Source organism: Gymnoscopelus microlampas (genome assembly GCF_963454915.1).
Source record: "Gymnoscopelus microlampas genome assembly, chromosome: 23".
Classification (NCBI taxonomy): Eukaryota; Metazoa; Chordata; class Actinopteri; order Myctophiformes; family Myctophidae; genus Gymnoscopelus; species Gymnoscopelus microlampas.
This window is the reverse complement of record NC_139960.1, coordinates 23,803,927-23,818,196: the sequence shown is the minus strand read 5'-3', so window position 1 is coordinate 23,818,196 and position 14,270 is coordinate 23,803,927. Positions and strand designations below refer to the sequence as shown.

At 41.4% G+C, this 14,270-nt stretch overlaps 1 protein-coding gene across 1 annotated transcript in view; it reads right to left on the bottom strand.

The window, feature by feature from the left end:
- Positions 1–1,165: 1,165 nt before the first annotated feature.
- LOC311039886 (anoctamin-4-like) overlaps positions 1,166–14,270 on the bottom strand; it is a 46,292-nt gene continuing 33,187 nt past the window's right edge. The window contains exons 14-26 of the mRNA XM_084049897.1: positions 13,688–13,828; positions 12,011–12,175; positions 11,135–11,171; positions 9,223–9,334; positions 8,381–8,438; positions 7,366–7,463; positions 6,952–7,094; positions 5,875–6,027; positions 5,576–5,723; positions 5,233–5,352; positions 4,778–4,883; positions 1,803–2,026; positions 1,166–1,381 (exon numbers count right to left, since the gene is read on the bottom strand). Coding sequence (XP_083906023.1) covers positions 1,820–2,026; positions 4,778–4,883; positions 5,233–5,352; positions 5,576–5,723; positions 5,875–6,027; positions 6,952–7,094; positions 7,366–7,463; positions 8,381–8,438; positions 9,223–9,334; positions 11,135–11,171; positions 12,011–12,175; positions 13,688–13,828 — 1,488 coding nt within the window. The 3' untranslated portion in view covers positions 1,166–1,381; positions 1,803–1,819. The remainder of the gene's footprint in view (positions 1,382–1,802; positions 2,027–4,777; positions 4,884–5,232; positions 5,353–5,575; positions 5,724–5,874; positions 6,028–6,951; positions 7,095–7,365; positions 7,464–8,380; positions 8,439–9,222; positions 9,335–11,134; positions 11,172–12,010; positions 12,176–13,687; positions 13,829–14,270) is intronic.

The following is a 14,270-nucleotide window of genomic DNA, read 5'->3' as shown; positions in this document are numbered from 1 at the left end:
CTCACAGCTGTCTAGAGACTGGAAATATCGATGTATGTCACAACTAACCTGGGAATCCTTTGGTTAAAAAGAAAGCAAGAGAAAAAAAGATGACTAAGAAACTGTCGCATCAACATTTCTTGGTTTATAAAACACTGAATGGTTTAAGGCCTAAATATTTTTCTGATCTTGTGTTACTGTACATCATGAGCCATCCAGACTTCTTTGACGTCAGGGACAGGTCTCTTTTCTGAACCAGTCTTTTCTGAGTCAGTCAACTAAATACAGGTCTGCTACAACTCTCAGGACTTTTAAATCAAAGCTGAAGACCTTTAACTGAGTTTTCTTTTCTTTTTCTTTTTTTTCCCTGCACTATAATTGTATATGTCCTCTTTATGTGTTTCTTTTGCACTGATTCATTGAATAAAACGATTAGTTTAATTAATCAGCAGCCCAATTGAAACAAGACATAGGATTTCTTGGGTTATCCTTTTAGTATTCTGTATTGAACTGTGTACCTCTGTGCTTTTCTTGCAAACTGTTATAATAATGAATAATGATTGTAATAAATATTTAATCAATCAATCAAAGCCCTACCCGAGTCTGAACCCAGCTCCCAACTTATGTAATGTCTCTCTTCTCTCTGCCCTTAGTTGTCCTGTTTCTACACTAAAAGTGAAATAAAAAATAAAATAAAAACAGACAAAGAAATAATCACATTTATTTGCAATAAATAATATTTATTACGCAATTATCAATCTAGATTTTTATGGAAAGCAATTCTAATTTGACCAAACTATGACCTCGGGCCACAGATTTGATGGAACATAATTCTAAATAAGTTTTATTCATTTATTGCACTACACTACAGAGCGTGTGGCCTATTAGTCATTCACTTAAATATCTCTGTATTTACAATAAAGCAAATATTATGCTGTCGCATGTAAATTTTCCTTGAACAAACAAAGAAGTGTAAACAGGGTTTGTCATTCAGTAAGCACATGAGAGATTCCTCTCTTTTATAACAACAAACCTGTAAAAGTTGCCATTTTCTCTCGTTTGAAATCTACATTCAAGATCTGAAGGAATTCACTGCTTGATAGTCCAGAGTTGAAGGAACAATCTTGCGTACAATAATTAAAAAATAAAATAAATAGCAAATTACTCTTTGCTGAATGTTCATGTTTATATCCAGATGCTGGGACTGACTTCATCCGGATATTTACAGTTACTGTAAAGCCCAGCAGAAGATGCATGCTGGATGAAGTTCTCTCAACTGTCCTCTTGGAGGTGCTGTGGTCCAGCACAGAAAAATAAAGAGAAAGTTATGGAGGCCCAACATCATGCATGGACCTGGCTCTTTTTTCTGCCCCGCTGAGTGTTGTGTGCCAACAGGTGACGCCTGTAAAGCAATGAGACAAAATGCACCTATGTAATATCTGCAACATCTTTGTCACAGTCAGACAGATTCTGAAAAGCTGGTTCATGCTTCTATTTCCAGTAGACTTGATTACAGCAATGCAGTTTTTGCTGCAGGTTTGAATGCAGGTGTTATGTACGTAATATCCAGGCCAGAGTGCGCCTGGATATTCCCACCTAGGGGCGCTCAGTGAGCAGTTAGGGGTTCAGTGTCTTGCTCAAGGACACTTTGAGACAAAAACAGGGATCGAACTGGGGACCTACCGGTTCCCAGGCAGCCACTCTATCTCCTGAGCCACTGCCGCATATTGCTATGTCAGATGATGGTATTATTATGTCTCGTCAGCTATGCATATATGGCTGTATGTGCAAAATCACAATAAAAAAGAAAGCAATCAACTAACCAAACAGCTTTGTTTGCTCAGGGCCACTCCTTGTTGTTGTGATGGACCCGTTGCTTCTTTTTTTTCTCAATCTTTTCCTTCTTCTCTTTCTGCAGTCTCTCTAGCTCGGCCTCATACATCATCTCCTGGATCAGGTACTTTTCCCTGCGCATGCGGTCCCGCAGGTCCTTAGGCAGGTCAGGGATTAGGTATGCGATCAGGTTCTTGATGGCGAAAACCAGGTGCTGTGAAAACAGTGCATGGATCGAGTTTATACTTCTCGGCCAACAAAAAAATATTTACTTTCGCTAACTGCCACTTGTTGAAAGGGTCTATGTATATCTTAAGCCTTAGTGTTTTAAGATCATTTTAATATATTTTACGTTTCTGTTCTGTATTTTTTAAATCTATACATTCATTTCTGATATATACATTTGTACTTAAATAACATCCCAAATCGCACATAATCCATTTGCTAAGAACACAACAACTGAATGCACCTGCAATTAAAACACAATTGTTGAAATAAAGTTGCCCATATGAGTGTTCTCAATACTAAGTAGTACTAGGGGAAGGAAGTACTTTCCAAAGACCAGGTCTCATGTTTAGTTGAGTTGATAAATCATACTGACAGCGTACACACTGTTCATTTAGAGGCCTCAAATATCCTGCACCATAAGATGCGTAAATGCAACTTGCCCTTCACACTGGACCGTTAGATGTTTCAAAACCATTTGACTTAATAATGTCTGTTTACACTCTCACATCAGATTATAACATTACAAACTGATCAGTCAATCAAAGTTGAATATACTGTGGCCATATACTAAAAACAACCTAAAATCAAACCAGATTATAACCTTAGACCAAACAGATCATAGTTAAAGTCAAAGTTGAATAGTGTCATAATACAGATTATTCATTATGTATTTGATTTAGGCTACATATTTAGGCACTTAATACTGGTTACATGTCAAGCTTCTCTTTACTAGTGTTTACAAGCATGCAGCAGTTAACTCAGTCACTTTTGCATACATTGTTTGATCACCTTATGATGATTATTTTACAACATTTCAAACACAGACCATCAATAGCGGTTACTGACAGGATGTCATCTGAGTATGGTGAGGCAACATGGGGGTCTATCCAGCTCAAAGTTATCAAAGTCAAAACCTAAATCTTCCTCTATTGCATGCCACTCACTTCCTTTTGCATTATTATATTACTATGAAAGTAGCCTGCATGTTTTGTTACAAAACCCCCATTGTTGTCCTCAGCCTCAGCCTGAGCCTGCTTGCTTTTCCACTCCTTTTTTAGCTTGTCTCCCCCTCGTTCCCTCCAGGTCCTCTTGTCTACTCTGTCCTCCATGTCCTCGGGCTGTTCATAATTATCTTGTTTAACGTTTGACACAGTGAACCATCAGATCCTCCTCTCCACCCTCGAGGGGCTCTGCACTCTCCCTGTTTGCATCCTACCTGACGGGTCGCTCCTACCAGGTGATGCTGAGAGGGTCTGTGTCAGAACCACACAGGCTCACTACTGGGGTTCCCCAAGGCTCGGTTCTGGGTCCTCTTCTTTTCTCTCTCTACACTACATCTCTTGGTGCTGTCATCCACTCCAATGGCTTTTCCTACCACTGCTATGCAGCTGACACCCAGCTGATCCTCTCATTCCCCCCCTCTGACACACAAGTGGAGGCACGCATTGCTGCTTGTCTGGCTGACATCTCGGAGTGGATGTCGACGCACCACCTGAAGCTCAACCTGGACAAGACCGAGCTGATGTTCCTCCTTTTGAATTTTTTTTTTTTTTGCTAAAATCGATCTTGAAACTCGATCTTGGCAGGCAAGTGATGAAAAGCTAAAATCGAGGTAACTCGATCTAGGCAGTCAATGTGTTAAGACTTCTGGTGATTAGTAGTTTTCGTTCCCTACCTATGTTGAATGCACTTATTGTAAGTCACTTTGGATAGAAGCATCTGCTAAATGACTGTAATGTAATGTAATGTAACCCTCCGGCCCCTGAACGAGCCAAAGCGGGTGGGCTCCCACTGACTTCTGGCATTCCCCGGAGTTGTGTGCTGTGGGGGTGTAGACTGGTTGTCAGAGGGCCTCGTTCCTTCCACAGTATTGAATTTAAATGTTTTGATACAGAACGAAAGTGTCAATATCAAGTAAGGAAGTAGTGAAACTAATTAGGGATTTAAAGATTCCCTCAACTCATCGATTTGACACGATTCACGATAATGGGTTCACAAGATGGTTTTCTCATCATTTGCCTTTTACAAATTGAGATTCCAGACAAATTACGCCTGAAAGAGATTGTAATTATTTCTCAGACAACACCTAGAAATTACTATGTTTTTCCATGTCAAAATGAAGAATGATTCCGTTATGGTTAATGTATTCTCACAACACATCGCGTTGTGAGCTTGTAGATCTGGTATTTTCAGGCATTAGGTTTCAATTTAGGTCACAAGGTCAAGTCATACAGTGTAAATATAATTTACTAGACTGTTTAATGACAACAGTGGTAGCTATCTGGTCATTACAGCGATCTGATACAACTGTGATTCCCAGAAGTCTGTTCGAAACAAGACTTTGTCTTGTTGGAAGCACCACCCCAAAACAAATATAGCATGGTATGAGCTGGTTACGGTACTCCCTCCAAGTCCACCAGCAGACATGTCATTCCACCAGATCAGAAATGTCTCTAACAGTAGGAGTACAAACAAATAATCAAAACAGTACACACTGCTGCCTTCACTACTTTACGGCCAAATGTCTACTCCGTAGTATGACGGTGTCACATCAAAAAAACAAGAAGGAACAAAAAACTAGATTATGCACTCTGCTCTTTGAAAGGATTACAATTACTTTTCGAATCTACAATTTTCATCGGCACATACGGTAATTGTATCGATAATTAGCTGTCTTGCGAATGCATCGTTACATCCCTGAAGCTAATAGTTCCTTGTGAACTGATGCCAAACTAACCTCAAACACAATGATGAAGGCCAGTCGAGCTGCCAACACGTGCCAGAACTGCAGGGGGTATGCATATGGCTCGGGTGAGTCCGGGGGCTCCCTGTAGTCACGGTACCTGGACAATCAAATTTGTACCAAGATCATTACTCATGAGGAGCCATAAGAACCATAGATATTGGCAATGAATAGATGCTCAATAGACAATTTACTGTCAGCATAATGAAATTCTTTAAAAAAGAAATCTATAAATATATGCTGTATATTTCACATATACATTTGTAATGATAGGAAAATTGGCCAAAAGCGTCATTTTAAAACATAACAATAAAAACATTTTCAGAAATATATTTTACATTAGATGATGTTAGATATGATGAAAAATGATTGCTCTGTGGGTCAAACGACCCCTGAGATAGCTGAGGGAAAGTCCTTAATATTTGCATCTGGCAAGAACTACTGTTTACCTGCAGTATTTCACAGCTTCCCCAAACAACTCAGATCCATTTGTCCTGGGCTCTGATTTCTCCTCAAAGTCAGACACCCGGAATATTGACAAACTGGCGTTCACGTAACCCATCATGCACCTGAGCAGGAGACAGAACAAAAGCAGTGGTGTTGGTGATGACAGAACAGCAGTCATATTGTAGCTTTGTCAGGCACAGAGTCCAGGAAAACCAATGAACTGCAATAACATGACACCATTTTTTTGGGATGTTTAGGAGGGGTAAAGAGACACAATGTCAAAAGAGGAATAATTACCAGTATAGGTGCCAATAAATACAGCACAGTAAAACATTTTCACCTCACCTCTCGCCTGCACGGCCCTGCCCCGCACAGGGGCCATACTTGTAGGCGTACACGAGGCGAGGGATGAAGTCTGACGTGACGGCAATGACAAAGGCATTAGTGATGACAGAGAGGATCCCAATGCCCTCCAGAATGCCATACCAGATCCCTGTGATCAAACACACTCAGTCATACCTTATTTCATTTGCCATAATAGGTTATGCATATTGTGTTGTACACAGACAATATGCATGCATTAATGTACAGATATATGGTATGATGGTAGTTACGTACAGCACATACAGTAATCAAATAACTACCTATGTCTTTGGCTTGAGACGGCAATGGCCGCCGCCATTGTGTGACAAACTTGTAGGCGTCCAAGCGTATCTCGATGACGTTGTTGAGCAGGGCCAGAAGAGGTGCCAGGGGGAACGCTGCCACAAATATAGTTGTGAACCCAAACTGTAAAACTGAAAGACACCACAAAAGCATAGCAGCATTCAGTCTGAAGGCCAATTTACACAGACGTAGGGTCTAAAAAACGATGTCTCTGTCCATCAATAGTAAGTTATTCTGTGTGCACTTCAGTCACAATGCTGTGCCAAGGCACGATTAATTAAAATAAATTAAAACCACCTTTTGTGACCAACACGCACGCCCGCAGATACACTGGAGTGCACGTGCGTGCCTTCGAGACTGCGTGCCCGCTACATCGAATCAAACGGTGCGGCTGCGAATGCCTGCGCAATTTGCATACGCTGTAGAATCCTAGCATGCAGCTTTGCAGTTTACCACACTCAACACCTACCACCTCAACACCCTGTCTCTCCAAAAAAAAACAGTGACAATGTTGGTCCCAGGCAGCCAGAGCAATGTGAGTTCATGTCTCTTCTTTGCTGACTGTGCATTCTTCATGGAATAATTAGGCTACAGCAACTGAACATGGACAGGTTCAGTAGCTAGCTTTCAGAAGCAATAGCTAATCGGCGTCGCACTGACACACACACACACACACACACACACACACACACACACACACACACACACACACACACACACACACACACACACACACACACACACACACACACACACACACACACACACACACACACACACACACGGTGGGAGCTCCTCACTGGCAGGTGAGCCAGTACAGTACAACAGCAGTGACAACACACAGTAGTGTGGGGGGAGGAATTAATTGGCATAACGGCTAAAAGGGGGGTATAAAGGGGGTATAAATTTGTACATCCTCTGCAGAGTATTTAGTGTCTAGTCATATGTTCAGTTACACTTTCATATCAGTTCAATGTAACGTTTTGTTTTAATGTGTTGTGTACTGTTAGTCTCATACATCTGTGGCTCTACTGTGGCTCTACAAAACAACGTACTCATCTCCAAGTACTCATCAAAGAGTCCGTAGACATTCATGGGTTGCAGGTTGTAGTCCTTCTCCCACTGTGGGAAGCTGTCCTTAGCCGTCTGTCCATGCTCTTGTCTCAGCTTCCGGCGTGTCCACCAGTTCTGGATCAGCCTAGCGTACAACAGAAAGCAATATCAAACAGTTAAAGTAATACTGAACAGCTAAATTATTACCGAACTTATACAAAAATAAATTATAACGTTTTCGCGTTGATTTCGGTGATGTATAAAATAAAAAATAAAAACATTTGATCATTCGATTAATATAAAAAGTAATCCATACAATAATTGTTGAGAAACAAATTATTAGTTAGAGCCCTAAATGCAGGTGAGAAATATACATGATCAACTTCAGTACAATGCAGACAGAAGGCCGAACTTACGGATAGCCCAGCTCCATGAAGTTGTTCCAGGTCTGTTTCAGTACCATGATGATCCCCATCTGCAGGCACAGATCTATGAGACAACCACTGGGGTGGCACTGGAAACACACACAAGGGACACTTAAACCACAATGTCGCATCAATATGAAACACTGATAAGAATAATACTGTGTGTGTGTGTGTGTGTGTGTGTGTGTGTGTGTGTGTGTGTGTGTGTGTGTGTGTGTGTGTGTGTGTGTGTGTGTGTGTGTGTGTGTGTGTGTGTGTGTTGTGTAGTGTATTGTGTAACAACAAAATGTATTACTCTTATTCTGCTGCTTAGTAGCTTCATCAATCAATTAATAAATTAAAGCTCAGATACGTCCACAATATGTTTACATTCAACAGTGTTGGTGCATGCCAATGTCTTCAGCCCATTTCATTTTACTGATGCAAGATGACTTCCACATGCACAACAGAAGTACTTCAGAGGGGCACTTTTGAAAGCAAGCACATTTGCAATGAATACTATGCACAGGATTTATAATGCCATCAACTTATACTGTAGGATTGTATGTACAGAAAGATTTCTGAGGCTTTTGGCACCTAGCAAAAACACTAGAAAAATGCACCTCTGCAATTTTGTACATCTGAAATAGTGCTCAAAAGCTGTAAACATTGCTAAGAGAAGCATGAGTCTGCATGGTCACCCGACTGACTGTGCCTGTGCTTTTATTGTGCATTTCACATACACAGAGTTTTCCTTTCCTGCATTTCAATTCTAAACCGCTGGGGTAATTACCTCAGCCCCTAAAGAGGCTAGCTCACTTAATACTGCCCCCTTCAACCCTTAGACTGCATATTACATTTATTCTATGTTCCCACAAGTACTGCTGGCAAAAATGCTTAATCATGATGTTGGTAAAAATGCTTGGCTGCAGGTTATACACTAACAGAATAATTTACCATTTAGAATTACCAGGATCCATAATGCTTTGCTGTTATTCCCACATGGGAAAGTCAAGCGTTTACTCACTTCTTCAAGTTTCCAACGGTTGATGAGGCGTATATATGCACCAGGTCGCCCTGTAAATCTTTTTTTCCATAGAAAACAAGCACAATGATGTTAAACTAATATCTTTTTAACATCTCTCAATAGCAGCAGGCTTCACACTGTAATTACACATGAAATGCTTAAAACTGCAATCCATAACTTTTTTTAGTGATTAAAACATTATTTTGACCAATCTGTATGGTGGAGTATGTTAATACAGTACAACTAACACAACTGTGGTGGTTATATTTGGTCTACCTGTTCTTCTATTGAGAAATTGAGATTCTGTGGTCGGGTAGGACCACTACTGGTTGACAAGTGGTACTGCCTGAAGATCAAAGTAAAAACAATTCCCCTGATCAAGCAGGTAGACATTTCAGGTAGACAAGTGGTAGACATTTCGGCACTCACGTGAGCTGTGTGTGCATATATGTGTGTGTGTGTGTGTGTGTGTGTGTGTGTGTGTGTGTGTGTGTGTGTGTGTGTGTGAGAGTGTGTCTGTGTGTGTGTGTGTGTGTGTGTGTGTGTGTGTGTGTGTGTGTGTGTGTGTGTGTGTGTGTGTGTGTGTGTGTGTGTGTGTGTGTGTGTGTGTTAAAATCTCAGGTAGGCCATGAAAGTTAATGATTGCAGCTTTAATGTGTAAACATGCCATTATTAGGACTATTTTAAACAGGCATTTTAGTACTGTAGCAGGAACAAGTGTGGGACCGAGGTAAACATACAGCGGCATGCACCTCCTGTTACAAGTTCATGTTTGAAATTCCCCCAAAAATATCATCATATTACTGAAAGGTAATCTCATAAAATATTATGTGGTACATCACCTTCCTAAGAAGAAAGCAATGTAGAATGTGGAACTGTTGAGGTTGACAAACTGAAAGAGGAACATCTTGAGGGTGAAACTGTTCTCCCACTCCGCCTCTGTTCTTGGCTGCTCTGTGGTAGTGTGGGTGGGGGGGGGGTGGGGGGGGGGTGAAAGTGGAAATGAGAATTAACGAAGAAAGTAAGAACAGAAAGAAGCCGTAGTGTTGTCGTTCAAACTAATGGTAAAATGAATTCCTTCATTTTATCTTTTCGATAGTTGTTTGACTTTGACTACAACACAATACATGCACAGCAACACTTAATCAGATGCCATTGTACTCATTAAAACAGCCTCTAGTTTGAGGGTGTTAACCACATTAACCCTGGCGTCCCGATGTTGGGCAAATTCTCAGATCTTTTTTTTTTTTTTAATTGGTAGGTTTTATTTTTAAAATAGCATAAATGGCAGATCTACAAACTCACAACAAATGACATCTGTGACACGTTGTGAGCTTGTAGATACTTTGTAGATGCTTTGTATGTTTGCAGCTGGGGCTACTACTGAAAAAGTGGTGCTACTAGAAAGGGACAACCCCCCACCAACAACAATGGCTTTTATTGTATTTTTTATGGCCATCTGTTTGTGCAACATTTCCACAACCAGTCTACATGGTTCTCCAAATAGAGGGAAAGAGGGACATTTATATATCAGACATTAGTCAAACATGCTCATTGTCAGTGGAATCATTTGTCAGTGGAGGCGTGCTTCATAGTTCCTGCACACTTAGATCAGCACAGGACGTCTGTCCCTCCTTTCGATATGACACCCTAGCCAATGCTCCAAGCGTCCTAGATGTCCTAGAGACTGTGGAATAACCTCCCCCCTCAGTCAGCACTGCAGACTCGCAGCACTCTCCATTTTCCGCTGCAGTCTGGAAATTAACCTGTTCATACTCTACCTCACCCCCTAGCACTCCTCATCCTTTGTTTCACTTCTTGTTGCCTATTTCGATTGATGCTAGTCATACTATAGACCAATTATTTGTTTACTAACATTGAGCCTGGACGCACAGGTGATTGTTTCACGCAATCAATTCCCAACCTGTTTCGGGGTGCACTGGTTTCAGCACACCCCAACCCCCTCTTGTGTGTGTTGGCTAGTGAGACGCGTCCTAACGAGACCTGATATAATGGGTTTCGTTGCGCGCATACTGGCTGCATGCAGCCAGTATGACGTCGTCTGTTAAGGGGTCTATGCACATGTACTGTATTTTGGTTACTTGTTCGCATATGTAATGTCTGTTATTTAGACATACAGTGTACTGTTTGCTTGACTATAAATGCTAAGTATGTACTTTCTATAGCATGTTATTTAGACAGATGCTACTGTAGGTTTGATGTTTACAGTACCTGGAATATAGTTACTTAGTGGCACTTAACTGCTTTCTTTGCACTCTATTTGACCATTACTCTGTATGCCATTAACTCTGATCTCACTCTGGATAAGAGCATTTGCCAAATGTCTAAATTGTGAACTGTCCGACACAACAACATTATTAACACAACATTCATGGTGACAGTTTCGTCTCACAATACTTGGGAATCTCTGTCTCTCTGCCTGGGATTTCGTTAGCACCCTCGCGGAACTCGGAGAAAACACTTTGCTGGGTAATTATCAGCAGAGTGCGGCAGTTTACTACTCTCAAACTAGAGGACGATGAGGTCTGAATAAGCTAAACGACAATGCGTCACATTCGTGATGCATTGAAAGCTTGTAGTTCAGTTATTTTTGGCACATGACACCGTTGTACGTTGGAGCATAAATTAAGCATTGGATGTCAAAGCAATATGCATCAGTTTTCATCTGTTCAATAAAAAAGAAGAAAGAAATCCCACCATGCCATTAAGGCAACAGATATCCATCCAACTTACCTAAATTGGTAAGTAGAAAAGCAACTTTTTCATAGAGCTAGAAAAGAGACAGGGTTAGAGGTTACGTTCAGGGGAGGAAGGTAAACCCTAGTTATTATGACTGCAACACTTGTAGTGGTAAACTCCTGTACCACAGCAGAGCGAACATCCATTTATTAGTGGAGCCGCAAGGCTTTTGCAAAACTATTGTGTGGGTGCCTGTCTGCCTGTAAGCATGTGTCACTGTCCGCATGTGTCACTGTCCGCAATGACTCAATACATAGAACCATCATCACATTTCTAACTCAGTATCTGACACACAGTATGGTGCAATTTGGTGGTCAAAGCTCAAGGCCAGCGATGAGCTACACGGCTCAACTACAGGTATGTACAGAATTGTGATCATTATAAAAAATCACGCAAATCGCACCCAATCGTGCATAACTTTTGCCACATTGTGTGCCCAAGATGAGTTGTTTTTATTGATAGTCCAAATATATCTAAGATGACTCTACTGAGGTTTTTGTCATCTTGCCAGCTGAGGACAAGTCGATGTTTCTCAGTCGGTTTTGAAATAGGACCCATAGTTCAACCAAATGGGCCTGTAAGGGCCCTTACAGGCCCATTTGGTTCCATGTGTTTCCACTCTAACACTGCAGTGTAGAAGGGTGTCCCAGAGATCAAATGGGGGTCTGTCGTCTAATTCATATCAAACTACGGGTCCTTGTAGTTAAAAGGTTCAGAATCACTGATCTAAGCTACCTGAGGGATTACAGCGAATTATCTCCATGGAGTCATCTGCTTGATATTACCATGATAACTACACTACATCCAAATCACCCCTTACTAGGCTAAGAAATTCAAAATCATAACTATGAAAAAAGAATGTGGCCTCACCACGTTGAGGAGCATGATAATGCAGAAGTTGATGCACACGGCTGTGCCTGTGGTCGCCACCTGAGAGTTATTCCTGATGAGAGCCCAGCCGAAGGCAGCGAAGGTGCTGACTGTGATCACACGGTAGATGACGATGCCGAACACTGCAGCAATCACCACCAGGATCTGCACACAGGTAGCACACATAAAGGTTGTTCCAATATAATGGTCTTTCATGTGGGAGACCGTGTCTCGAATCCCGGGTAGGACATAAAACTGATGGATTGCAGCTTTAACTCTGAGTGTACAAATGTAATGGTTACTTTTGTACATTTGGTTATATATATACATACTTTTTCGTGTATATGACTGCAGATCCGCTCTGCTGCTATACTGTCACTTGTGTATACACTGACACGTTTGATATCTGCTGTGCTGCTAACTGATGTCTCACCTGCAAATACTATATCTGCTGCTATTTTTAACTGCCTCATTTTACTGCTATATTTAACCATGCACCGTATGTTTATACTTGCACCTTTCGTATACTGACTTGTTTCTTTCTTTCTCACACTATTCTTTACCCTTTTCTTGAAACTGCAAATGACACTTTTAGACCTGTAAACTTATGATGTCATGTCACAATAAAGTTGAGTTCCCTCAAAGCAGTCTTCCCTCTCATCCTAATAACATCTATCCCAATGAGTCAGTGTAGTTATGGGGACACTGTAATGTAGGAGATGCCATCTTTCGGATGAGATGTTACACTGAGGTCCTGACTCATATTAAAGATCCTGTGGAAGGGGGTTCCCTGGTGTCCTGGTGCAATGTAAAATTGCGAACCGGCTCTCTCCAGCTGGCCAACTAATAATTGCCCGGTGTGTGTAATTTGCTCAGTGACCCCCCCCCCCTCTCTCTCCACCTCAAGCTGATGTGTGGCCAGCATTCTGGTCCAAAATGGCTGCTGTGCATCACCCAGGTGGGAACGATGACTGTTAGCACATGCTCTTCTGCTTATGCAATAACTGTTGTACCCGTTGTCAGCTTACTTAGTGCAATACCCATTATCATGGTACTTGGAGGCCAGCCTATGATATTAATCATAATTGGTGACATAAGGGATCTCCATACATGGGCATAGAAGGAACACCGACAGACAGAGAGACAGACAGACAGAGATCTCCATATGGACATTAAATATATACACAGGGTCCTCGGCAATAAACACGCCAGGTTTGAAGTCGATCGGTCAGACGGTGCTCAAGTTAAGCACCAGACAGACAAGACAAGACAAGACAAGACAAGACAAGACAAGACAAGACAAGACAAGACAAGACAAGACAAGACAAGACAAGACAAGACAAGACAAGACAAGACAAGACAAGACAAGACAAGACAGACAGACAGACAGACAGACAGACAGACAGACAGACAGACAGACAGACAGACAGACAGACAGACAGACAGACACACACACACACACACACACACACACACACACACACAGCCTGGAAACCAGACGAATCTGCCACAGCTAAAAATAAATAACCCTGGGCAGTGGTCTGGCGCTCCTTGGTTTGAATTAAATTTCGCTCACCCCAGAGTGACGTTTGAATCCACACCGAAATTAAAGACTAATATCTACGCAGTGATATTAGTCTGGCCATGCCAGGCTAAGACTGTGCATTAATAGATTACCATGAAGAAGATCCCAGATGCTGAGACGATGAGGCGACTGTATTTGTCTGTGAAGGCCTGGTAAGGTTCTGCCTTTCCAGTTATGGGGTTCATTCTCTCCTTCTGGGAGTACTTGGCCTCAAACTGGGGACGGATTTCTTCCTGCAAGGAGCAAGATGAGACACAAGATGAGACATAGTTCAGCCAAAGGAAGGAAAATGCAGGGACATCGGAAGAAAGAGGAAAACATTGTAAACAAATCCTGTTAAGTTTCACAGGCAGTGTGGGAAAATATTAGCATGTTTGTTGAATGTATTAGGCAAATTCTACAGGGAGTCTGAATATGAATACGCTAGTAAAGGATTGTATGATGTTGTTAGTATGCGGTAGCTAATGAAGTTCCCTCTGCGAGGATTATTAAAGTTAATCAAATCAAACCATGTCTCCATTATACGTATATGTAACAGAGCTGTACATTTTATTTTTGTATCATCAAACCATATACGCATATAAAGTTGATGACAAGACTTTTGTCCCAGGTGACTTTCAATAGACCTTCACGGTAGCCATATTGACATGAAATAGTAGGGTAAACACAGGTGTT